We start from the raw sequence: 24,879 nt of genomic DNA on the forward strand, positions 1-24,879 counted from the left end.
AATGCAAAGGGGTCTGCAAGCAATATTTATGTCAAAGTGCAGGCAATGTTTACATCAAAGTGCAAGCAATATTTATATGAAGTGATCCACCTCCCCGTCTTGGTTTTGGGCATTGATATTTGCTCCAGATTCCAGCAACAAATTTACGACTGCTTGCTGCCCAAAACAGCACGCATAATGTAATGGCCTCCTGCCAAAGGAAACATTCATTGGCAGGGGGTGACCAACCAAAAGAAGACAGAACCATCCAGAAGCATCTGATACATCGACATTCATCCCATGCAAAAGGAGCAATCTGACAACGTTCATTTTTCCATGTTTTGATGCTGTGTGGAGGCCAGTGGATCCGTCTACGCTGTACCTGTTCAGATCTACGCCCTGGAATGTGTTGTTAAGAACGGTAAAGTCATAACAGTGATTCGTGACTGCAGAGTTATAGAAGAAGCATACACACGAACCTGAGAGATCAAAAAGATTACAAACTCTTCTTGGTCATACTCGCAAGCATATTTCAGTAGCTCATGGGCTGCTTCTGAATTGGGATTGAAGTGAGCGCCACCAACTATATCGGAAATCGTTGAAATTCTGAGCGTTTCAAAATCAAAGGCATTCCACGCAATATCACGGGTTTACATGTTGAAATGACGCTCGCAAGATACATTTTTTGGAGGCTCGAGAGGTTCCTGCGTGTACAAGAGGTTTTGCCCCTGCGATAGAAGGGGAAAATTCAATTGAAACAATTCCCAATCATTTAGTCCGTCGTTTTACCTGCAGCACCATTCGAGGTCCTTCGGAAACGCTGTCATGCCTGCCGTTGGCTGCAATCAAGAACTCGGTGACCTATATACATCGATTTAGTAGCAAAAGGACCCTCAGGGAGACTCGACCTTCGAGTAATGATCCCTGTGCAATAGAAAGAGCCAGGACCCGCCCTCATTGTCGCGGATGTCAATGTCACAACCATAAGAAATAAGTGCTTGAATAGCTTCTAGGTTCCCGACTTCCGCTGCAACATGAAGAGCGCTGTAGCCCTTGTTGTTTCTTGCCTGTAGATGTGCTCCTCGTGATGCGAGCTTGTTCATAACCTTTGCGTATCAAAGTCAAATTCAAAGTGTAGCTTTTGGAAAACAATGTAGACATGGGATCCTGGATATCGAATGGAGTAGTGCAGCATGCTGTCTCCGTTGTTGTCTCTCGCCTCCACATTAATCCCTGAAAGCTAAATGTGACATCTTGTGCTGTCCTATGTGTGTATTTCGTTACCGTGTTGTAAAAGAATGTCAAGGACATCAAGCTTCCCATACAAAAGTGCTGAAATCGATTCAAAACAGGACATATCCAACCATGCCTCACCGAGATGCCCGGCACTCTCTCCAAGAAATGTTTTCGAGTCCACTTGAACGTCGTAAGTGAGCAGATGTTGGACAATAGGCAAGAGACCATGTCGAACTGGATGTGATCAGCACGATATGTATCATGAACCTTATGTCAAAATGTAGCATACCAGCTACATGAAGAGCAGTGTAGCCAAAATGATCTTTCGCCTCTCGGTCACTTCCAGCTGATATGAGGTAAGACACAATCGAATCCTGCAGAACATATGATTGGAGAAGACCCAAAAAGAATCAACTTGTTCAAATCGTGCAGCAACATGTAAAGGAGTCCACTTCTCACTCGTTAAGGGCTCCTTCGTCTTTGTTGAAATCCCCCTGAGAAAGAGCGTTTTGGTTATGAGTTTCAAACGAACTGAGAGCAGCAAATCATAAGGTGCGCACCGACGTTGGTCTTGTTCGTACTTTGCTCGATAGTTTCTTTCAAGAACTTCTAGGAGATCTTGGAATCCAAATCTATGGTGGGATTTAGGTCCAGAAACGTAGAGATAGCCTGTTGCCCACCGACAAGCATAATGGATCGGAGACCAATTGTCATTGTCATTGATTGATGGATCAGCATCAAGGGATTCCATTAGAAAGATTGCGGCTCGAACACTCCCATACATCGCACAAACTGATCAAAAGCACTTATCCATCTATGCTTACGAACTTGCAAGGATTTTTTACCATGAAGAGGAGTTTCTCCGAGAAGGCCTTGCGCGTTTGGATCAAGCTTGTGGTGTGCGCAGATCAACTTCATCACCCGTTCATGGTCATGTTGAGCAGCCACATGGAGAAGATTCCAGCTGAAGCACCAGGATCAGCAGCGTTGATACACCAAGGTTGTGGCATCACCCGGAGGGCGAGACAGATTTCAAAGTCTCTTCGTCTTGTATCAATACCGATAATGTCTCCAAATCAGCTCTAGCTGCAGCATTGTGTGCAGACTGTGCATTCATGGACATGCCGTTTGAAACTTGAGAGACCACAGTCACTGACAATGTCGAAAAGCATGCTGCATGACAAACGGGTTTACCAGCTTTGCATGTTTCTCGACTCAATCCGTTATGCAGCATCTTCTCCCACAACAATTGTCTTCCTTGACTTCATTCTCTGCTTTCCCATCCCTGTCCTGCTTGAGCAGTCATCCTCCCGTTCGTCCTGTCGAGCTTTCCTGCGCTGATTACACTCACACGGTCACCAGTCAAACGAGGAGAAACACTACAAACCCGCCTCAACAAAATACTAGGAAACAGAGGAGGCAGCAAAAAGCGCTACTCTCACCACTCAATCAAACAATTCTGCACTCTAAGATCGTTACGGCAGTTACAATGTGAACAAAGGGGGCCAAGCCAGGGGCCAATCAATGCCGGAGCGCGCAAGGCACGAGAGCGGAGGAGGCGATGGCGAGAGGCGATGGCGAGTGGAAGTGTGGCAAGGGATTCCGCAAGATGCAGATGTAGAGATTGAAGTCAGCGAGGGTAGATGGCAGGACGTCGGCTGTGTGGCCGCGCAGGGTGACGGTAAACAAGTTGTTGTGGGTGGTCCGCGTTGGGCCGGCGTCGGACCAGACGAAGAGGAAGTGAGAGGAGAGATTGTAAAGATCTCGTCAGGTGAATCAAACTCATCTCAAGGTTGGGCGACGATGATTGGAGAATCCTGTGGAAGCCTTGATTTTGACTTGTGCTGTGTGCGGTATGGTTTTGAAGTCAAGGAAGGTGCGAGAGTAAAGGCCATCAGGAAAAAGAGAAGTATGGTAACAGGTGCCAACAGTCGAGGCAAGAAAGGAAATGCAGCAAACGACGACGCATCGCTCTTACGACAAAGTGTTCGCTTTGTGTCCGGCTTGAAGTTCTCGCCCCTGGAGTCCGAGGAACAGCTTCTCCAGAAGTCGGTTCTTTCAGTCCTCAAACATCTGGATGGTGCCGCGTGCAAATCTGTTGCTCTCCCGGTCTTGGGATCACAACAATGGGGATTCCCTCCTGACATCAGCGCTTCTCTCATCATTGATTCTTGTGTGCTCTTCCTAAAACAAGCAACAGCTCTTCAACGTATTGTGTTTATCAGCAACGATATAAAAGTCGTTACCGAGCTACTGAATAAGTTTCGGCGAGTCTTTGGAACAGAAAGTATCTTACAGGATGCAGTGAAGGCCGAGGTCAACTTGTTGTTTTCCTACCTTCCTCTTATTTCTCAATCCTACAACCAGGAGAGTAAAACGTTCAAGAATGCACAAGGAGTGGAAACCCGAGGCCCTTCGTTGATCGACGTGGATAGGTGAGGTCGAAAAGAGCCTCTGCTTAATTCGTCTGATTTGCTGCACAGTGCAGGCCAGGTCATTCCTTTCGTTTGTTCATCAACTCGTGATAAACTGTTGGTCGAAGATTGTTTCCAAACGTCCGTGTCCGAGAACGACTCCAACAACAGTGCAAGATTTGAAGCGAGATGGGTATCAATTTCACAGCTCGTAAGTTCTAGGATGTATTTGTATTCACCAGATCACGCCAATCTCCTCTTCACAGCGGAGCCTTCAGAAACAACTGGGTGCGCGGTGTTGATCCTCCGAATCAAGAAACAGCAAGAACTTTTGACCCTCGGGGGGACTGGAGAGGCGGCAGCTATGGAACAAAAGCATCGGTCGAATGCATCGTTTCATTCTATTTGCCCTTACATGATGCAATCTAATCTCCAGGTACCAGGAATAGATCTTGAGGAGCAATCGAGTCAAAACAAGAAGAAGAAGAAGAAAAAGAAGAATGCTCAAAACTCAGGTTTTTATCGGTGTGGCTTATTATAAATGCGAATTTATTCATCTGACGGCAGGTACGATTGAATACTCCTCTGAGGAGGTGGAAGAATCAAAAGAGGAGATAAATAAGCAGCTTGACGACAAGCTTGACCCTGTTCGTGACGAAGGCCCCAAGGAGTACAAGTCCCTTGAAGAGGTTCCTTTGTTTGTTTATTCTCGCTATGGTTTTCTCTGATGTAGGAGGATTTTGGATGCAGGTCAACAAACGGATCAAAGCTGTTACGAAAAAGCTGAAGCAGGCTCAGCAAATATCCGCTGACATGCAAAACGGCACTCAGGTCAACGATGATCAGAGGCGGAAGGTAATATAAGCTATGCTCATACAGCTCATGACAGATGAATTGCCAGGTTGAATCAATTCCTCTCATGGAAGCAGAATTGAATGAACTCCAAGACAAACTGCAGACTCTGAATGTTTGAGATAAGGAAGATTTGACTCCTTTCATTAAATCCAAACGTGTTAGTTATTATTATCGACTGCTTGTTTTCAATCGGCATCCAAATCAGGATGTCGTGAATGATGTCGGAATTGAATGCATGCACAATATGCAAACAAATGTTGCCATGCGACGTAGTTCAAGAGTCAGCATTCTTGACACATTTTGACTTCTGCAGCGTGCAATCTTCATCTGACCATCCTTCATAATCACCCTGTCCTGCCCGGCAGTCGTATAAGGAAAATTCTTCACAATTCACCTCTCTAGGTGGGGAATCAGCTTTCGGGGTTGCAACTTCTTCAGAATGAATAGTGCGATCTTGGGAGTTCTGTGCATGTGGGGCACCTTCCTCCAGGTTCAATTTCTTTGCCTTCTTTTTCTTGCTTGCCTTGGCTCCCTGCAGCCCATCTTCCTGAAGTCTGTTTGCAGCTTTGCCCTCAGGCGCTGACGCATCATGTTTGCTGGAAGAAGCTGACTTTTCTATCTTGAGCGCTTCATCCACAGGCTTGCTTTCCTTGATTGTTACCTTTCGCAGATTTTCTGGCTTATCGTTGGCATCCTTGACTATCTGGAGAGCATCCAGACTCTGCACGCTTGAATTGGAACTGCCATGAGACAAGAATCTATTGATGTTTCCAGCGATCCGCACAAAGAGGTCAGTGAGGACTTTGGACAAAGAATTCCATGCTTCCAACAAATATTCCAGGGTGGGGACTTTTTTGACAAGAGATTCACTTGCACGTCCACCAATCAGCTCAACCATACCCTTGTCGCTATGCAAAACAACAGTAACCACAACTCCACCGATCATAAGTAAACATATCAGTTTGACAAGGGTAGCACAGATTGAACCCCCTTTGCTGCCATGAGACTCACGCTCTTCAGGTCCACCAATAGGCTTATCAGGAGATTTGGATACACCTTGTGCAGGCGCAGGCGCGTCATTTCGCTTTCTATTTCTGAGTTCAGCTACTCTGGGAGAAGATGGAGAGTTTCGAATTGGCAACGATGCTGTCGGAGATGGTCGTGCTGGAGCAGTTCTAGATTGATCTTCCATCCTGGGATATTGCTGCGGAGGCGGAGGAGTTGTTACTTGCTGCGGGTGCTCGTCAACGTACTTCTTTTGCATCAGCTGAGCATAATACTCCTGCATCCAAGTATCGTCATCCCACTGATCCGATTGTGGTCGTGGAGTCCATCCTAGTCTGTTTGTCATGACATTGAGGATTGTTTTCTTGTTCACTTGACTACTAGATTTGAGCTTTTTCGGCAGCTTATCATTGATAGGTAAGCCGGTCAAAGGGCAAGCAGTCAACAAGGCTGGTTCAGTAGCCTTCCTCTTCGACATTTTCCTCCGCAATCAAGAGCTCTGTACAGCTTCAGAAGTCCGTGAGAAGGCCAGACAGAAGTGCACTCTAAACCTCGGAAATACCTGAAAAGCAATCTAGAATCAGGGCGCTGAAAATCTAATCAAGTACGCGCTCGGATCTCTTGTGTACATTAGGGAAAATGGGAGCTATCTAACCAAACATACCCTATCGGAAAGAAACCTTCATGAAAGCTTACTACGATCACTATTTGATGTACATCGTCGTGGAAAATCGCCTTGAGAAGAGGAAAATCTCCTTCGACCTCGGAGAACGGAACACTCGAGATACCTACTCCAATCTGCACTTCACCTTATACGATCTCAAATTTCATGGACAACATGATATAGCAGTACTTGATCGCTATCTTTCAGTTTACAGTCGTGATTATTGTTTCTCTTCCATTCTTCTTTTCTGTTGTCTCCTAGCTCAGTTTTCAAATTTTGTCTTCACAGTCTTTGTTTCGTCCTGATACTGTTATTCTAGACTGTTCCAGTCCGCTGCTATAAGACCACATCATATCATCATTTGAAATTCATCATCGCCGCATCTCAGTCATGCTCTCTCGCTCTAAAAAAACACTTCTTCCCCATCACATTGCCTCGGCCATCGTTCACGCGCCCGCGGCTTCCCGTCGACGAAACGACTACCCCCAGACCGGTTCCTCTCCATGCTCCAGGTACTACCCTACCCCGTTTACTACCACCCCTATTTGACCTTTTCCGAAGACGCAGCACCCCATTTCAACCCCAACGCTGCTCTGACCACCCTTATCCCTCCCTCTACCCCTACCCACTAGAGGTAGCCATGTGAACGACCCCACACATGTAGTAGGTTTTCCGTCGTCCACCCACCCTCCTTTTCCTTGGGGATCAAGTCGATTTTCGACCCTCTTGTCTCGCTCTGAGTCTCCCGAGTCAATACACTAAAAGTACCCCTCATATTCAGTCCGAATGATGGGGTTATAATACCCTGACCCAGGGTGGTGTAACGGCAGAAGCCTGTAGAGAGCATAGCTAGACGGAAGACCCGGTGTGCCACGGTCGGCCGCTCTTCAAGCCAACCCGGGGCCCGGCGGCCCGGCGGCCGCGCGCGACCATCGTCACTGCCGCGCGGCTGTCGTAGGCTAGTAGTGCCGTTTTGAGTAAAGCAGGCCAGTGTACTGATCCAAGTTAAAAGTTCCCTTCGATGACCCCTCAGGGCCACCCCTGACCGTCTGCGCCACGTAGGACCCCCAGGCTAACCGTTGAATGGTAGTGACAGTGAACTCAAAGATACCCCAATGGTACCCTACCTCGGAGTCCTCACGAACTTATCTAATAGTACCCCACCCCTTTCTGTAGTACCCCGTCTTATCGAGTCATCGTACCCTACACCGATTTTTCACCCCTCGCCCTTCAATTTCAACCACCCCCCTCAATTAGAACCATCCGGTTTAGTCCATAGGGCGGGGAGAGGATGGCATGCCAGGAGACGAGAGGTATGGCGGCGGACTCGGGAACTACATCCAACTGACGTGAGGCGATGAGGAGGGGGGCGGAGAAATAAGCACAACTGTCTCACAAGCACAAAGCATCACAAGCACAAAGCATGATAGGCATCTGATGTCACTGGGACAACGTTGCTGCGATCTTCGATAGACACTGAGAAAGTATATCATGGATAATGTAGAGACTAACAATTAGAAGATGGAGGATTCCTGTAGCTTCAACGCAAAGACGTTTAGTTCGTGTAAAAATTGATATGTTTTACAAAGTCAAGAATGGATTATAAACTTGTCCTTGATCAAACTGATACAGTTTTCGTCAGGCAAATCTGCAGGATTGATGATTGAATGCAAGAACACCTGCTACTTTTCAAGTTAGGAGGGATGGATCCCGCAGTGAATGGATCTTCTTCCAATGACGATGAGGTATCTGCTTCATCTCCCTAAATCGGCTGACTGACTCTTCAAGGATCCATTGCAATGGTGGAGATCATTCCTTCCTGTCCAAATCTTCCCGAAGAATGGTGAGAGGTCATTATGGAAGACTTCCAATGCAGCAGCGTCTGCCGGGGTTGCGTCGGATGAAAGAAATGGAACAAACAAGGACGAAGCCTGGTTGATGCAGGTGATCTCGAGCATTTATTTTATATAAGCAATGTCTTGATGAGAATCGCTGCAGAACTTACGGCGACTTCTAGAGCCTGAGAACCAAGTAGAGTCACATTTCTTTCACTAGCAAAAAACCAAATGCTGAAGCATGCTGTTTTACAGAAGCCACCGTCTTCGGCAACACAAAGCACCAAGTTATTTAACGTTGGGCTGCAGCTGCAAAGAGGCGAAACGGGAGCAATCATTATCCAAGACATCCTGCGGGGCGGATCTGCATTCAAGTGCGGAATGCTGCGGAAAGGGGACGAGATCGCACAAGTCGACTCTGTCGATGTAGAGAAGCGGTCGCTGAACTTTGTCAACGGAATGCTGCTCGGCGAGTGTGGCACAGCTGTAGATCTGACGGTCTATCGGCGGTCAAAAGGCCACCTGATCAAGGTGTCGCTCCTCCGCTCTCATGGCGAACACGACGCACACTTCTACCATCAAAGTCCAAGCAGACGCCCTCCTGACTTCCCTGCAAGCCTCTCCTCCTTCGACAGCCTGGGTACTGATAACCTTATCCGAGCGACAAAGATAGCTTGCGAAGGAGATGTCGACTCGTTTGCGAGGCTGGAGGAGCTTGTGCTTGCCGGTAGTGATTGAGCATCCTTCCATCCGTAGTGATTTATTGCGTGCAGGCTGCGACGTGAACGAAGTAGATCATGCTGGAAATTGTGCTTTACACTACGCGGCTATTGATGTCAATGTGCTGAACCTTCTTGTCAATCATGCAGCAGATGTAAATATGACAAACAAAGTGGGTGCTACTGCGCTTCATGAAGCTGCGGAGAAGGAATGTATTGAAGCATGTAAAGTTCTGTTGTGCTGCGAATGTCATGCAGATATCAGAGACAAGATGGGGATGACAGCTGAAGATCGGTGCAGAAGCATGTCCAAGATGAAAGCATTTCACCTACTCCGCTGCTTCCGGGAGCTGAGCGACAGAGGGTTTACACCTCAGGATGCCATCCGACAGATAGAGCTTGATCAAGAGCTGCACGATTCTCTCCATGCCTTGGGAGTGGATCAAAACGTCTCCTTGGTGGTGCAGCTGTTAGAGAATGGCGCCAACGTGAACGTGTTGAACCTCGAAAGCAATCTCCGTCCGTTGCATGTCGCAGTGACTAAGAACTCTTGGGCTGCGGTCCATGTACTGCTGGAATATGGAGCTGCCACTAACCTCACGCAAGCTGGAGAAAACAAGATGAACGCTGTAAGCTTGGCGTTGGTCAAGAGAAACTACGAGGAAGGTTGTACAGTCGATTTGCGTATCACAAACCCGCACGTTTTGAGTTGTTTGCTGATGCATGAAGTGGATGTTTGCGCAGAAATTTTCTTTTTGAAGGGCATGTCAACGCTCCTACACATTGCTGTGCTAAACAATGATCCATTAGCTGTCAAGCTTCTGCTAGCTGCGGGAGCTGATCCAGACCAACAAGATAAGGATGGCAGATCGGCGCTGGAATATGCTCAAGGGTAAGTAGTACCTGCGTATGCGTGTTCACTAATGACTTGTCCAACAGAAAAACTCACCTTTGCCAGGAGCCCATGTCTGATATGGTCGAGGTCTTCGCCAAGCACAAGCTGGATCTGGCGAGGGTGGAAGAAAAGAAAAACTCTTTCCTGCCTACAAGAGAATGGACGATAGATTTTCACGGACAGACGTACCTGGATGAACTGCTGGGCGAGGCTGCGATGAACGGAGACTGCTACGTTGCAATAGATCTCTGCAACCTTGGAGCGAACCCGAACGCACAGCTCGCGAGTTGGGAGCATGTTTACGCATTTGTGGAGACACCACTCAGCATGTGAGAGATCACCTACCTGCTTTCGTCCTTGACGTCCTGACAGAGCAGCTGCGAGGGGAAGCGAACGATTTGCCTCGCTTCTAATCAGGAGCTTTGAAGCTGATGTCTCCCTGCCAGGGTCTGAATGGGGCTGGGCGCCCATTCACGTAGCAGCATTTCATGGCAACGGTGAGGATAGCTGATGTGTGGGTTGTCGACTGATAGTGACAAAGTGAACATTCTACGCCTGCTCCTGCGGCATGGAGCACACGTAAATGCTCGGGTGTGCCGATCTAAGAGTGGAAGGACGGTTCCATACCTCGGATACACGTACAGGGGAAGTTGATGCTGCTCTCCGTTTGATAAGCTTCCGCAGGGCTGTAATGTTGGCAGCTGCATCGGAAGAAGTCTGGGCATTGGAGGTAACGCAAGTCAACGGTTCTCTTCTCTCCTGTCCTCAAACTGGGCAGGAACTTGTCCTCCAAGGTGCTGACCTGCGACTGCTGGGGGAGGACGGGAAAACTGTGAGCGACGTTGTGACGGAGCAGGTGAAAAATCCCCGTTCTCCTGCTTTTAGTGCTGACGCGGAAATCAGAAATCAGCCAACGTACAGCAGATGCGGAAGGTATGAGGCCCCCTGATATTGATCCTCTGCGTTGCTTTCCCCTCCTACCACCGTCCGGGCTCATAGATGGCCGCAGATGCTGCTAGGGGCACCAGTAACCTTCAAGATGTGAAGTGATCTCAAGAGTGGTTCATGATCCGTGAAGTCATTGTACAGTAAATCTGATCATTCAAACAATGCCAAAGCAAGCCCAGGAGCGAGCGAACTTGAAGCAAATCTCCGATATTAACACTTTAATGATGCATCTTTCGTACCTCGTTTTGTCATGATTATCTACTCAACCTTGTCACTGTTGTTGGTCCACAAAGCTTGGCATCCCACGTATGTTCTTTGATGACTTACTCACACTTGTACAGCTTGTAACAACTCGCGCAATTTTGTTCTGTCTATGTAATGGTTGTCCTTCTGCACAGTGATGTAAGACACAAAAGCGGTGCAAGTGGAGCCAACCTGGATGGAAGTTGCGACGAAGAAGCAGTCAACGTTGTCAACAAAGCTCTTGATGTTCTCGGCGCTCACACCAGACCCAAGGCAAAGAGGTGTCTCTCCGCAACCTGCCCGCATCTGAAGCACCTTGTCCATGTTCGGAGCGACACCGGACTCCGCACCGCTTGTAGTCACAACGTCCATGTAGGGGCTGGCGTATGCAGCCACATCCTTGAAATGTTCGGGAGGAACGGGTTTGCACAGCTTTGCGTGGTTCTTGGGGTTCTTGAACGCAGTGCCTCCGAAGTAGAGCCCGTCCCAACCGGAGCTCTGCCTCACCTGGTTGATCGCAGTTGCCTGCGGCTGGTCTGCTCGGTCGTGCTCGATGCACGCGTTGTCGGCCCAGTACGCGTCTATCTTAATGCCTTCACGGGAAAGACGACCAAGGATGGGAAAGGCGTCAGCTCCGTTGAGCGTGTGAAAGTTGACGCCGAGGAAGATGTTAGGGAATTGTCCTCGCACCTGCCTCACAATCGGCAGCATCTCTGGGTAGTCAAAGTCGTGATTGACAAGAAAGACGCCGGTAGCTCCCTCGTCGAGCACCAGCTGAATGTTTTCCGTCACTTGTTCTTTCGTGAGAGCATGCACCACAACAAAGACAATGGGCGAACTCATTGCCGTATGCCCTGAGTTCCTGCACGCTGCACATCACAAACCAAGTGAATCGTGCGCAGCTCTCACTTGAGGCGCGATGCTATGTATTCCTTGAATGACGTTCTTGTCAGCTTTGCTCTCCTGCCGTTCATCATCAGACTCGTCATCAACCACTGAGCTCCAAGGCAGCGGCTCACTGCGACGCGGCGCTGTTAGCAATGGCAGCGACGTCACTCATGGCTTGGAAGAGAGCAGCATTTCGCAGCGAATCATCTGTTCTTCCCTCCGACAGTGTTCGCGTTTCACCCGTTGCTGCTTTGAATCCACACAACTAGAACCCCAAGATTCAAACTTAACGATGAGAGACGGACAGCAGGAGACAAGAACAAGACCACACCAGGAAATCGTAACTCGATCACACAAGCTACGAGCACACAACAAGCGTGGATCAATCAGGCAATGCGCTGGTTTGCCCTCACCTCGGTGATGTTTTCATCGTGATCCATGTCACCGCCGGCATCAAGACCTTCCAATCTCCGATCAACTTCTGCCATCCTCAATGTCTGCACATCCATGTGAGAATCAGATAGAACAAGGCAACAGTGGTATGATCAAGGTTCAGTTCTTGTCTCTCACATGACCATCTAAGCTGCTGCACATATCGAGCTCGCTACTTCACAACGTGACAACGAGCAGACAAGAGAGTAAAAGGTGCAGAAAGAAAAATCAGAGAATCACTTGTATGTTATAACCGCTGAACAAAACCCAGAGAATCACTTGTATGTTATAACCGCTGAACAAAACCCAGAGAATCACTTGTATGTTATAACCGCTGAACAAAACCCAGAGAATCACTTGTATGTTATAACCGCTGAACAAAAGCAAAAAGCATATGACAAGCCCTCCTTCTGATCGACTGATATGGTGTCTAAATCGAACGACACATCCCCTGCATGCGATAGATTGCTCAAACATCTCTGCTCTGAACTCATCGTTAGGTCGCCAACGAAGCTATGTGCCGCCCGCGAAAACGTCTAGGCAACTTTTTTGGTCGTGAATGTATCGCACACTGTTTCATGTTCCCCCAACACCATGACTTTGCAGTCCCGGCAAGGGAGCAAACACCCTTTGCATTACACCCTCCCCCTCGCAGTCATGATCCCATACGCTTCCAAAGCTTCCCTTCAATTCCCTTGATCTCTCACCAACTTGATCTCCCTTGTAACCGAATTACTCGATTCAACTTTGGGCCCTCCGCCCTTGCTATTCCACTTCACACCCATGCTTTCACAAGCATTCCCCCATCCTCACTATCATCCTCACTCTATCCTTGACCATAAATCAACATCATTTCAAGCTTCGCGTCCTTGATCTCTCGCGATGCTCATCCACTTTCCCTCCTCTCCTGCAATCGTCACCCCTGCACTCCTCACACTTCTTCTCAACCTTGTCTTCCTGCATCTGTCTTCTCAACCTTGTCTTCCTGCATCTTTCTTCCAATCTTGTCTCATGTGAACCTGTGTCTTGTCTTTTGTCATCTTCGTCTCCTCTCAACCATGTTGCTACCTTCCCACCTTCGCCTCGCCTACTCTTTCCTTGCCCGCACACATGGAGCCGTACACAGCCGCTGCTTAGGACGGGTATGGGATCTCTCCATAGCAGGTGGGTGTAGTACACTGTTTGAAACACATTTTGCAAATGGTCCTGAGTAAATTATTTTATTCATCTATACATTTCAAATTATATTTCAAATATCCGACATCAGAACACTCCCGTTGGACATGTAATTGACCCACCCCGGTCTCAGCCACCCCTTCAAATTAGAGGCTGAGCAGGGATTGGAGGAGGTAGGGTGATCATGCTGACATGGCTCAGTACCCGTACATTCAACTAGGGTACGGGGGGGTACATGAAAGGCAGAGGTTTGAGGTGGAGCTAGAGGGGTAGCACCAATTCCAAAGGGCCAGATGTGCAGCGGACGGGTGGGGTGGTATGAAATCACCAAGGTAAGAGGATCTGCGTTTCGACTGTTGTCTGACTTATGAAAACAGCTCTCTACAGCACTACCCTCACCCCACTGCCCCCATCACATTCGGTGGACGTCCCGACTGCCGGGATAATGAGCAAAGGGAGGGAAGAGGAATGGGAGTTTTCGGAGTGGAGGAGAGGAGAGCAGGAGTGGGCAGCAGAAGGAGAAAGAAGGAAAGGATGCGATGATGTCGAGGAGATGATACGGTGATGTCGAGGAGAAAATATGATGATGTCGAGGAGAGACTGGCAAGATTTAGAATCCAAACCAATAGCGGATGAAAGACATGTACGATAAGGTCAGAGACGATGCCTGTCAATTCCGCTCGAAGGTTGAGAAGATGAAGATGCGGGTCTGAAATAGTCCGAGAAGCATTCGATGAAGCAGACTGACAACGAGATCACACAGACAGAAATTCTATTTGAGGGTGGAAAATGAGGGAAGGAGGGAGGAAGAAGGGCGACCTGGTCCATGTGAACCAGCTCGTGTGCCAGTCCCCTGATGTTCTGACGAGCAACTTTGGAGCAGGAGGAGTGGAACGGATGTCGAACTTCCTTGGCCTGAGCTGAGCCACCGCTATAAGGTTTGTGATGGAAGTAGCGATCAGGAGCGAAGAGGAGGGGCAGAGGGAAGAGAATGAAGTGCGAATTACGACTTCCGGCAAGGTTCACAACTATTTGCGGTATGCAACAACGCTGTTGAATGAGAAGAAGATCAATACGATCAAGCTATCAGCTGCTGGAAGCGCCATCAATAAGTGCATCTCTGTTGTCGAGATCCTCAAGCGCCAAGTCCCACAGCTCCATCAATGGAACTTGGTCGACTCGCGAGAGGTGGCAAGGAAGAAAGTTGAGAGGAGGTGACCGATGGTGTTCAGGTCCCCAGCAACAAGAACGGACTGTATGGAACAAGCAGCAGGCATGTCTCTTGTCTCTCCGTCGTTCTTTCCAGATCCTCAAACATTTACCCGCAAACCGACGAGCACGGCTATCAGGCTCCCCAGAGCCAGTAGCTCCTTCTTCTCCTCCTCTCGATCCTTATCCTTCTCCTCTTGTTGTTGATCCTGAACCTCTCACCCCTCCTACTGCTCGTCATCGAAGCGACTACACAAGCGTGTCTTGTGCGAGCTCGAACACTTGGGGGGAAGGTTTCAACCCTGCCGCATGTGAGTGAGGCAGTCGCTGTCTCTTGTTCGCTTACCGTAAGTCCGCGAGACGGTTGAAGTAATTCTTTCTAGAGCCTGAAGAGCTGGTAGGAATGTGAGATTCTTCTTCTTCACCTCTCCATCGTGGCTGCTACTATCCCCCTTCCTCCTTCCTCCCCCCCTCCCCATCCTTCTCCCCGTTCGATTACCTGATGCGCTTCCAAACTGTCGCAATAGAGTTTCGAGCCTGAGACTTTGACTTCAGACATACCCCAGCTATGGCTCAACTCAACTCGCCTCTTGTTCATCATGTTGGCTCCTTGAAGTTGACCCTCCAGCTCCTGCACCCGCTTGTAGAGCGCCATCAGCTTCGCTGCGCCTGCGGTTGGCTGTAGTGAGCGCAAGGCGGTCCTCCTGTCCAACCCGATCCAAACTCCTCCTTTCTCGGTCTACATTCCTCCTCTCCCTTCTTGATCAGTTTGTCTTGCTCACATCAGGGCTCTACCTGCTCCGCTCTCCGAAGAGACTTGCATCATCGCCTCCTCCACGATGCCCGCGGCAGTGAGCGTAGCCCTCTCCTGCTCCTCGAAAGCATCCTCCAGCTTCTTCAACCGCCCAAGGAGGAGCTGCTTCTCTCCGAGGCTCTGAGACAGCTGGCTCTGAGATAGCGTGTGAGAAGACGAGCAGGTGGGTGGACAAGACCTCGAGGACGGCGACTCGATTGCTCAGCACAAGGTTGCTCTCCTTGCTGTCCTTGAGCTCTCTTCGCACTTCAGCAAGCATCTCATGCTTGACGTTCATCTGCCCTGCTGTCAAAGTCGTGACGTCATCGACCAGCACCGGGTCACCTCCTCCACCAGGCTCTCATGCTTGCTCTCCTACATGCAACTCGCGTCACTTCTCTGCCTCGTCCCTCCTCCAGCCCTCACGTTCACGATCTTCTTCCACATCCTCAAAAATCGCCCGCGCCGCAATGCGACGATCTTCTTGACGCACCTTGACAGTTGTGAAAACTAGAGCGACGCCCCTTGGACTCACCTCAGCGATCGCTTCAGAGACAGCAGGTGCCTCGCATACCCCACCGACCAGCGTTCGAAAGCTTCGAAGACGACGCTCCTCAGATGCCGAAACGCCAGCGCTCTGCAAGTTTGTGACATGCAAGGACAAAGAGTGTGACTCGGGACCTGACAGAGCCAAACTTGTATCGGCAGTGATACCACTGACCCATGATCGCCTTCAGCTTCGTTCTCTCAGCTCTGATCTGATCTCAAAACAAGTCACTTTGATCCCCACACCCACAGCATCGACTTGTAACTTCGTCCCCTTCCGCAGCCGAAATCTGGATGACTTGTCATGGCAGTCGCACATGATAGACTTACTTGGCCAGTCGGCAGTTGCCACTCCAACGCCGAAACATCTTGTGAAACCGACCCTTGTCTGCAGAGAAAATAAAGAGCCTGCGAGGTTCATCATGACGATTGAACAACGTCCAAGATTCTCAGACTTGATGTGCTGACGTCGCTTGATAAAAAGCTTCCACTCGTGAAAGTATGCTTCACTGAATTGCTTGAATATTCCGCTGAAAATGTACTAGAGCAGCGTCAGAGGACTTCAAGGAAGTTGGTGCTGATAGACCCGAAATTTCGACAGCAAATTTCTGCGGGAGAACATTAGAATTTCATCTGAGGTTTGCTCTCTTGCCTGTTGTGTGTTGGAACCATCCTCCATTGCACCAGGACTTTTCTCAGGAACTTGTCTGTGGGCAAGTCAGCAAGAAGCAGAGGCGGCGCTTCGAGGCACAGCTCGACCACGCTAGTCGTGTTAGTCTCACTCGGGCGATGCGAGAGGGCCTTGGCATGCTTCCTCGCCTTCAGTCTCGCCTGGCTGGTAGAGACACGCCAGCGCTTGAAGGCGACGAGCTTGACGAGGACGACATGCTTCAAGTAGATCCTCTCATAGCAGCGAGCGAGGACGCGCCTCCGACGAGCCAACCTCGTCCATGCATGCAAGCAGGTCTGCAGAATGAGCTTCGTGCGAACACGGAAATCTACTTCCATCAAGGACGTGAGCTTGTTCCGTAATTTGCTCTTCATCTCGATCACGTATCGACCATGCTGTAGCACGTGTTGCCCCCTGTCGAGCTGCTCGCCGAAGAGAATGCTCTCAGGCGAGATGTCATGCAGGTTTTGTCCGGTCAGACGAGCGACAACGATAAGAGCCTGATTCATGTAGCTCTCCGATTTGAGACGAAGCTCCGTCTCCGCCCTGACCTGGTCCACCAGCTTGTCCCTGCCACCATGTCAAGAACATGCGCGCCCGTCCAAGTCGACCTTCTCTCTGTGATCTGACGGATCTGCATGGAGCTCTGGAGCTGAGCGAACAGACGTCAGGACGTACTCTACGGGTCGGGTCTTGACTTGCCTGAAGTCGCTCGTACTGGTCGCAGAGCTCGTTCAGCTGACCTCGCGCCGCGTTCAGTGCCTCCTCGTAGTTGCTGCGCACCTTGTTCAACTCTTCCTCAAAGTTCTCTTTCAGCATCTGATAACTTGACGTGTCCACTGCCGCGCTCCTCGCGGGCATGCCACTTCCCTGCATGGTCTCCTGCGCACTGACATCTGGACCTCGCACGTCCAAGAAAGCAAGAGCTGTGTCCACATTGCGCTTGGCGTCATCAGCGACGCGATGATACTGCTGGAGGATCTCTGCTGTCCTCTGCTGCCTCTGCCTCGACTCCTCGGAGAGGCCTTGCGCCTCTGTGACTGCAGCGTGCATGCCCCGCGCTATCCCTGGACCTCTGTCCTCTGTGAATCTCTTCAACCCTTCCCAACTCTTCACTTCCTGCTGCTGCTGCTGTACATCCTCCTCCTCCTGCCCGTGCTCGCGTCCTTGCACGTACCCCCTAGCTAGAGCCAGAGAGAGTCGAGCCCGGGTCTCCTCGCTTTTGACGCCGGAGGTTTGACAAGTTCACTGCAACGGCTAAAAACCGGCGGAAGAGAAAGGAAGGAGGTAAACCAGGACAAGTATAAGTGCGAAGGAGAGAAGAGAGGGATGAAGAAGAAGGAGAGAAGAGAGGGATGAGGAAGAAGGAGAGAAGAGAGGGATGAAGAAGAAGGAGAGAAGAGAGGGATGAAGAAGAAGGAGAGAAGAGAGGGATGAAGAAGAAGGAGAGAAGAGAGGGATGAAGAAGAAGGAGAGAAGAGAGGGATGAAGAAGAAGGAGAGAAGAGAGGGATGAGGAAGAAGGAGAGAAGAGAGGGATGAAGGAGGAGGAGAGAAGAGAGGGATGAAGAAGAAGGACAGAAGAGAGGGATGAAGAAGAAGGACAGAAGAGAGGGATGAAGAAGAAGGAGAGAAGAGAGGGATGAAGAAGGAGAGAAGAGAGGGATGTAGAAGAAGGAGAGAAGAGAGGGATGAAGGAGATCAACTTGAGTGTAAGAAGATGAGAATCACGCTAGGAGAGACAAGGTCAGTAGAAAGTGAGGCAGCTCAAAGCTTTAGATCGAGACAGAATTATATGTAGCAATCTGTATTCTTTGTGTAAGATAGTGAGGTACAGTTTGAAGAATTTTACTTGCAGCATCGTTTGTTGCCTAATGCACAAGATGTAGTCAGTTTGGAGTTGTTACTTGTCATTCCAATGCTAGAGGAAGATCCTGACTTTGATGGTTTCCTGTAATACGTGACATCCTTATTCAAATATCTACCTGTCATAGAATACTGAAATTTGCTCCGGTTTGTCCTTCTTTTTCAGTCAATGAAATTTCCACTTGTGATGATATACTACAATTTCTCTGTTATAGAACACCTATATTTCTGATGATGAAACATACGTAAAATGTGATGTCTTTATACAGAATTCTGCAGATCACGACATATTTACATTTCTATTGGTGATACAAGACTTAGATTTCTATTAGCAATAACGGACTTCAAATTTCATTTCAGCCAAGTTGACCAAGTAGTCCCCGCAGTCTACCATTACCTTCCGATTTTCTTGCGGAACTTGATGGCAGCCAAGGAGGATGCGGTTGCTACAGTGAACGAAGTCTTCTTGCGCTGAGAGGACGCTGGGAGCGTCCTGCGCGACTGAGTCCTCGCCATCCTAGACCCTTTTGATCTCGATCGAAACACTTCCAGCAGCTCCCTCACAAGCCCCGACCGCAGCCCCCGAAAGAGCAGCAGCCGCATCCTCGACCTCTTCACGCGTCGCAGATCACGCAGCACATCTGCCTCCTCCTTGTTGTAGTCAGACGCGTCGATCGCTGACTTCTTCTCGTCCCACAAGAGCTCGTCCGCAGCTTGCACTGTTCGCAGAGCGAGAGAGGAGCGGGGCTGTCCCGTCCACTCCTCGATCGTCTCCATGCCGAGGGAGAGGGTCTGAAGGAGTGAGTCCCAGTCAGATCCCAGCGAGAGGATGTAGGAGAGCATCTCGTTGGAAAAGGCAGCCGGTTGAGCGAGCATCATCAAGCCGCGACGAAACGTGAGTGTGAGCTGCTGGTCGACGTGCTGGGGAATGCTTCCCCACCGCACTTGTCGGGAGGTCTTGACTTTATCAAGGAGAGCGTGGGTCAGGCGATCGATCTCGTGCTTCCACGTTATCTGGTCGGCGTTGAACTTCTTTTTTATTCTGATGGCCTTGAGCTACAAGGCTCGGGTTAGCACAACCTCTCGTTTGCCAAACACCACAGCCCTCACCTCTGACTCCATCTGCGCGATCTGCTCGTTCAACTTTACAAGCTCGTTCGATCGCGCCAGCATTCCTCGAACTTGGATGAACTGCCTTGTCGGGAACACAACCCTCACAATGCTGTCCGGATCCTCGAACTCATCTCCCCACTCGTCTACCTCTTGTTTGGTTTTCTCTGTGTCCTGTGCAGTCTTGGCAGGAGGCTCCACGTGTGTCTCGCTCGGCTGACTCTCTGCATGTTCATGACTGTGAGATTGTGAGAAGAATTTCAGAGGAGACGCCACGGACGGGTCTGGAGTCAAGGGAGATTCCAAGTCCGACAGGTCCTGCGGGAAGGCAGCGCTATCTCCGAGACATCGCATCTTCTCCTTAATCTCCTCCTTGACCTTCTCATAGTTTGGAACAATGTTGCTGATGATGGACAGATGACTCAGCGTACTCTTCAGCGCCGCCATTTTCTGTGATAATATCACAATCATCATCGGCCCGAAGTTGACAAAAAATAGAACAGCTCACCTCCGCGTTGACGTTCATACTTTGATATTTGATAACACGTATGGACAGGCAAACTTTATTCTCGTTTGCTGTTTACCCGCCAACTACTGCCAGGGGGGTCTTTGCGCGTTATCAGGCCCCATGTTAGCCCTCTCTCCTCTCTCAACTTTCAGTTTGATATCTGAATGTTTCAGGCGCTTGTCTTACGGTCCTCTCTCCTCTCTCAACTTTCAGTTTGATATCTGAATGTTTCAGGCGCTTGTCTGTGTCGTCTTGGTCTTTGTCTTTGTTTTCGTCTTCCTCCTCCCTTGTACGCGCGCGCAGGCTCGGATGCACCTGATCCACCCTGGCGGTCGGACCATGAACAACGGCCGGGCTAGCGGAAGTTCGACCCGGAGTCGGCCCGCCTGGCAGGTCTCCGGTTTAGTGATACCGGACTTCCGACCTAAAGTATTCCCGCCAACATTTTTTAGTGACCCCTACCTGCATCGACCACCAACCTTGCATACCCCACCTCCTGTTTGACCTCTATCTGTGGTAGCCTCTGGGGGTACCTTATACCCACCCCACCCCCGTCAGTCCTCTTCTGTTGGTGCGGCCCCTCTTGTTGTGGGTCGTGACTCAGTTGAAAGCGCGCCGGCGGGAAAAACACGGGGAGGGTGACTAGGGGTGGGGTGGTGGGTTGATGGACGGGTACGTCCCTGACAGATCGGTACCGGTAGTGTTGTAGAAGGGGGTAGGTCATGGTCGAATAGGGTGGGGGAGGGAAAAAAGGGGTGGGGGCAAAGTCGGAAGTGCTACAAAAAGCAAGAGAGCGCGAGAAAGCGCGAGGAGAACGCGGGAGTAAGACGATCAAGAAAGAGACGCTGATAGCAAATCAATACCAGCGACACTTGTTTCTCCATCAGAGTAGAGAGCATGAGAACCAAGACCTGTCCTTGTGTGAAATCGATAGCGAAACTTGCAGATAATCGATTTGAGAGCACGTTGATAATGAAAGAGAAGCAAAAACCTTGTAAGTAGAAGACAAGATAGCCACAAAGAGAGCTTCAAACTATCAACTCATGCATACTAAGATCAGAAATTGCCAAGCATACCTTTGAATCGACCGATGAATTGACATTCTTCCTTGCAGATGTCGGTTGTAAACTACGAAGATCCCGATCTTTCCTTCCTTGCATTCGAAGACTCCCATGTTTTTGGCCTGCCAATCCTTGAGTCTCTTGAGAGAGATGACAGCCAGACAGAGTTGGAATGCTCGCCGCAAGATTTCGATTGGGGATGCACAGCAAGGGCATCGGACAAAGACCCCCGGGAGAACAACCGGGTATCATCCGAGCAAGGCTACAAATACATCGAGACATATGCTTCAATCTTCTCCGCTGTTTCCTCATGCAAGGATGATTGCGAATCGATTTCGCTGGGAATGCCAACCTTTTCCTTGCCGCCACCGCCATCGCCGTCTCCAGCGAAGAAGCGAGGTAGGATGGTGAAGCTTTCTAGCGGCATCACACGGATCTGTGGAAACAAAATCTTGGAGCACATCTCGCCGGATGAAGCGAAGAAGAGGAAGCTAAACTGCTTCTAGAGATCTACAAAGCGAGCTGAATGTGCTGCTTTAAGACAATTTTCAGTAAACATTTCTTGATCGCTGTTGTAATTTGTATTGACACTGTGGCCAGTGATCCACATGAATTCATGACCATCTCCTGATAATCGCCAATATTTTCATCTTCTTTCTCTCCATCAGTCATCATCATCACCACCACCACCACCATCACCACTGGCATCGTCGTCGTCTGATCCTTCGCCTGGCCCGGTTTCAACACTGTCGGCGTCACGAGTCCTTGCAGTGCACTGCCGCAAGTTTCACAGCGGCCGAAAATATTGACTGAAACATTTGGAGGACAGCGATAATCTTATACTTTAAAGGCCATTTGCATCACCATATGGGTACAAAGGCAGCAAAACCGGTTTGACCAGGCCCAACGGGTATCAAATGGTCAAGGTTGCAATCAGGAAGCCCGAGGAGGAGGAGAAGGAGGAGGCCGAGAAAGCGAGGGGAAGGAGGAGGAAGATGATGTGGATGTTGGTTTACTGTCTCTTCCTCTCTTTGATCACTTCAAGCTCTCTCCTCCTCTACCCCATCGAGGAATATCGGGACCAACTGGCTCTCACTCGCCTCACCGTCGACCAGGAGCCGACGCCTCTCCTTCCCTTCCATCACGACCTGCTCAACATCTCCTCGGTGGACGATATGTGGCGTTGGTTCATCAGCGTTCTCCCTCATCTCATCAACATTCCCTCCTTGAACTCCACCGTCGCTCTTGCCAAGCCCTCCAGGCTCATGCTCCAGAGCCCGCGGCTGCGACAAGTGAGGGTAGCCAAGCAAGCATGCGACGTTCCTAGTAGGATGTCTGAGCATGCGACTGCTCCCGACGTTGCCGTGAATGTCCAAGCGAAAGAGGACGAATGCATAGGTGACGTCGCAGGCGGAGCTGTCGACAGGTCCCCGTGGAGGGGAGTTAGCTGGAATGGCTCCCACGTGCAAGAACAAGTCCTGCTGTACAGATCAGCATCCGAGCTCCTCACGCACTCCTTCACTTCCATGCAGTCATCGTCCTCCACCTCGTATGAGGGCGGAGGGTTCGTGATCGACTTGCCTAGGGAGCAAACGGAGAAGGTCGTCACGTCTGTGTTGACTGGGCTGCGAGAGATCGGATGGGTGGACGATAAGTCCAAGGCGATCTTTCTGAGCTGGACTGTCTACGATATGCTGGAAAATGTCGCCTCCTCCAACCTCATCCTCTTCGAGCTGAGGGAGAGCGGGAGCGTCCGGGTCGTCACGTCCTACCGAAGCACCAAGGTCATAGGGCTGTCATCCTTCATCACAAGAGAAGTGGCTGTGCTGACGATGAGAGACCGTGCGGCTGTCGTTGTTGACCTCCTTCTCCTCCTGGTCACGCTTGTGTCCCTCCTTTCCCTATCTGTGTGGATGTTGAGATCTGCGGGAAGAGAGACTGTTTCCAAGCACGGCATCGACGTCGTCATCGTTTTTCTTCTCATCACGATGTTGGGATTCAAGATTGCAAAGTGGATCTCATGTGAGAGATTGCTGAGTGGCAAACAGGACTGGATGGACTTTGAATATCTTGGTTGGGTTGACAAACAGATCAGAAACTTCTTAAGCTTGGTTGTAATCTTTTCGTGGTTGAGAGGGCTGGAGTACCTCAAAGAATTCAGCAGTCACATCGATTACATCTCCAATGCCTTTATCTTGTGCAAGTCAAACATGATCTCCATGAGTATCTTGCTCCTGATCCTGCTCTTTGGGTTTGCCACGGCATTTCACGTGTCTTTCGGGACCATCGCCCCCGAGTACAAGCACATCTTCGATTCCTTTACCACCGCCTTCAAGAGCTTGCTTACCGGCGTCAGCTTCGACGATGTGGTCAGAAACAACCCAGTCTTAGGCAGCATCCTGGCTCTCTTGTACACAATCACGTGCGTTGTCATAATCTTGACGGTGTTCACCACCATCATTGCGGATGCGTACGATCAGACATCGAGGAGGGACACCCGCAACTTGACTCCGATGCAACGGCAGCTCCTGTCCTTGTTCATAACCTTACATGCGCGAGTCAGACAACGTCCCGGCAGATCGGATGGCGAACCTCAAAGGCTCGTAGTGCTGAGTATCGACGACGAAAATTTGCATTTCGATGCTCCTCCGATGGGCACGAAGGAGCTTGAGGAGAGCTCGGGCAAGCAGCTGCAGGAGCATTTTCACCTGCTCGATGAGCAAGAAGCTCAAAACTTACGCTCTCGGCTAATTGCAAGAAGGGAGTTCAAAGAGAAATTGCAGCTTCTTGCAATCCAGGTGATGTTTCCTCCTGCTCCCGCTGCTCCGTCCGCTTTTCCAATTTCCCCCTGTCCCTGTACCTGCTCCTCACTGTGCACATGGGGTATGCTTCGCAGGAGCTGGAAGACTGGACGTCGGCAGAGCTAGCGCAAGGTCCCCTTCCTGTTCACTTGCAGTCCGCGTCGGAGAAGATGGCGAGTATGACGAGGGATGCGAGCAAGGTGGAGAAGGTGAGGGTTTGAGGATTTGGTGCTGTTGAGAACAGCTGACGGTGCTCGAGCAGGCGACAAAGGAGCTGATGATGTACCTGAAGCGCATCGAGAGAGTTCTCGTTCCTACTCCGTGAATGGTGGGACGAGGGAAAGATGTTTCGATGTGATGGTCAGATCTTGCCTCACAACCGCCAACGACATTACAAGACACTCGTTGATGTATTTTACAAATTGTATGTATTATTGATCTAATCCAAAGCTCTGTCTCTATCTTCTCTTCCCCTCTCCACAATTCGACACCTCTATCGTATCTAACCTTCGCTTTCATCCCTTACTATTCCTATTCCTTGTCTTCGTTCACTTCCTTTCCTACCAAATACAGGTACTCATCCCCCATCGTCATTCTCCTTTCTTCTCTGTCTCTTCATCGTCCTCCTCCTCCTCCTCCTCCTCCTCCTCCTCATCATCATCATCATCATCATCATCGTCATCCTCGTCATCATCACCGTCTCAACGAAAGTTGAGAGAGTTGTGCTCTCTCTGGCGAGTCTGATGGAAATTTCTACTGCTGACAAAATCTTTCTGCCTTACTATCTCTATTCCTTGTCTTCGTTCGCTTCCTTTCCTACCAATACAGGTACTCATCCCCCATCGTCATTCTCCTTTCTTCTCTGTCTCTTCATCATCATCATCGTCCTTCTCCTCCTCATCGTCGTCGTCGTCGTCGTCGTCATCATCATCATCGTCATCATCGTCATCATCGTCATCATCGTCATCGTCATCATCGTCGTCGTCGTCGTCGTCGTCGTCGTCGTCATCACCATCACCATCATCCA

General features: G+C 49.8%; 10 protein-coding genes across 10 annotated transcripts; 5 read left to right on the forward strand and 5 right to left on the reverse strand.

Annotated features, from left to right (window-relative positions):
* Window positions 1-872: 872 nt before the first annotated feature.
* On the reverse strand, window positions 873-2,338 carry GUITHDRAFT_107578 (hypothetical protein; the record flags this gene model as incomplete). The annotated part of the gene is made up of 8 exons (XM_005833298.1): window positions 873-1,085; window positions 1,130-1,212; window positions 1,264-1,311; window positions 1,354-1,449; window positions 1,505-1,589; window positions 2,040-2,087; window positions 2,137-2,179; window positions 2,229-2,338. 8 exons carry the CDS (start codon window positions 2,336-2,338, stop codon window positions 873-875), a joined length of 726 nt encoding a protein of 241 aa, XP_005833355.1.
* Window positions 2,339-3,818: 1,480 nt separating this feature from the next.
* Window positions 3,819-4,602, forward strand: GUITHDRAFT_138136 (hypothetical protein; the record flags this gene model as incomplete). Its single annotated transcript, XM_005833299.1, has 5 exons — window positions 3,819-3,840; window positions 3,872-4,144; window positions 4,197-4,318; window positions 4,380-4,484; window positions 4,531-4,602. 5 exons carry the CDS (start codon window positions 3,819-3,821, stop codon window positions 4,600-4,602), a joined length of 594 nt encoding a protein of 197 aa, XP_005833356.1.
* A 923-nt stretch (window positions 4,603-5,525) lies between these two features.
* Window positions 5,526-5,967, reverse strand: GUITHDRAFT_152336 (hypothetical protein; the record flags this gene model as incomplete). Its single annotated transcript, XM_005833300.1, has 1 exon — window positions 5,526-5,967. A coding segment is annotated over one exon (442 nt), but the record flags the coding sequence as incomplete, so codon positions are not given.
* Window positions 5,968-8,748: 2,781 nt separating this feature from the next.
* On the forward strand, window positions 8,749-9,594 carry GUITHDRAFT_62209 (hypothetical protein; the record flags this gene model as incomplete). Its single annotated transcript, XM_005833301.1, has 2 exons — window positions 8,749-8,937; window positions 9,526-9,594. Coding segments are annotated over 2 exons (258 nt in total), but the record flags the coding sequence as incomplete, so codon positions are not given.
* A 1,161-nt stretch (window positions 9,595-10,755) lies between these two features.
* On the reverse strand, window positions 10,756-12,180 carry GUITHDRAFT_152337 (hypothetical protein). Its single transcript, XM_005833302.1, has 5 exons — window positions 12,095-12,180; window positions 11,813-11,946; window positions 11,703-11,756; window positions 10,986-11,655; window positions 10,756-10,940 (listed from the first exon to the last, which is right to left on the reverse strand). The coding sequence occupies exons 1-5, from the start codon at window positions 12,167-12,169 to the stop codon at window positions 10,878-10,880; spliced, it is 996 nt and encodes a 331-aa protein (XP_005833359.1). The 5' UTR covers window positions 12,170-12,180; the 3' UTR covers window positions 10,756-10,877.
* Window positions 12,181-14,234: 2,054 nt separating this feature from the next.
* On the forward strand, window positions 14,235-14,656 carry GUITHDRAFT_107583 (hypothetical protein; the record flags this gene model as incomplete). Its single annotated transcript, XM_005833303.1, has 2 exons — window positions 14,235-14,462; window positions 14,522-14,656. The coding sequence occupies 2 exons, from the start codon at window positions 14,235-14,237 to the stop codon at window positions 14,654-14,656; spliced, it is 363 nt and encodes a 120-aa protein (XP_005833360.1).
* A 69-nt stretch (window positions 14,657-14,725) lies between these two features.
* Window positions 14,726-17,560, reverse strand: GUITHDRAFT_138140 (hypothetical protein; the record flags this gene model as incomplete). The annotated part of the gene is made up of 14 exons (XM_005833304.1): window positions 14,726-14,747; window positions 14,845-14,892; window positions 14,924-15,167; window positions 15,294-15,447; window positions 15,491-15,589; window positions 15,637-15,666; window positions 15,718-15,784; window positions 15,827-15,928; window positions 15,973-16,049; window positions 16,084-16,127; window positions 16,168-16,225; window positions 16,522-17,077; window positions 17,119-17,159; window positions 17,186-17,560. 14 exons carry the CDS (start codon window positions 17,558-17,560, stop codon window positions 14,726-14,728), a joined length of 1,917 nt encoding a protein of 638 aa, XP_005833361.1.
* Window positions 17,561-18,676: 1,116 nt separating this feature from the next.
* Window positions 18,677-19,851, reverse strand: GUITHDRAFT_152338 (hypothetical protein). Its single transcript, XM_005833305.1, has 2 exons — window positions 19,483-19,851; window positions 18,677-19,428 (listed from the first exon to the last, which is right to left on the reverse strand). The coding sequence occupies exons 1-2, from the start codon at window positions 19,834-19,836 to the stop codon at window positions 18,766-18,768; spliced, it is 1,017 nt and encodes a 338-aa protein (XP_005833362.1). The 5' UTR covers window positions 19,837-19,851; the 3' UTR covers window positions 18,677-18,765.
* A 1,253-nt stretch (window positions 19,852-21,104) lies between these two features.
* GUITHDRAFT_107586 (hypothetical protein) lies at window positions 21,105-21,557 on the forward strand (the record flags this gene model as incomplete). The annotated part of the gene is made up of 1 exon (XM_005833306.1): window positions 21,105-21,557. One exon carries the CDS (start codon window positions 21,105-21,107, stop codon window positions 21,555-21,557), a length of 453 nt encoding a protein of 150 aa, XP_005833363.1.
* A 489-nt stretch (window positions 21,558-22,046) lies between these two features.
* GUITHDRAFT_138142 (hypothetical protein) lies at window positions 22,047-24,177 on the forward strand (the record flags this gene model as incomplete). Its single annotated transcript, XM_005833307.1, has 3 exons — window positions 22,047-23,849; window positions 23,948-24,061; window positions 24,115-24,177. The coding sequence occupies 3 exons, from the start codon at window positions 22,047-22,049 to the stop codon at window positions 24,175-24,177; spliced, it is 1,980 nt and encodes a 659-aa protein (XP_005833364.1).
* Window positions 24,178-24,879: the final 702 nt, after the last annotated feature.

The sequence above is a fragment of the Guillardia theta genome (assembly GCF_000315625.1).
Source record: "Guillardia theta CCMP2712 unplaced genomic scaffold GUITHscaffold_30, whole genome shotgun sequence".
NCBI classification, from domain to species: Eukaryota; class Cryptophyceae; order Pyrenomonadales; family Geminigeraceae; genus Guillardia; species Guillardia theta.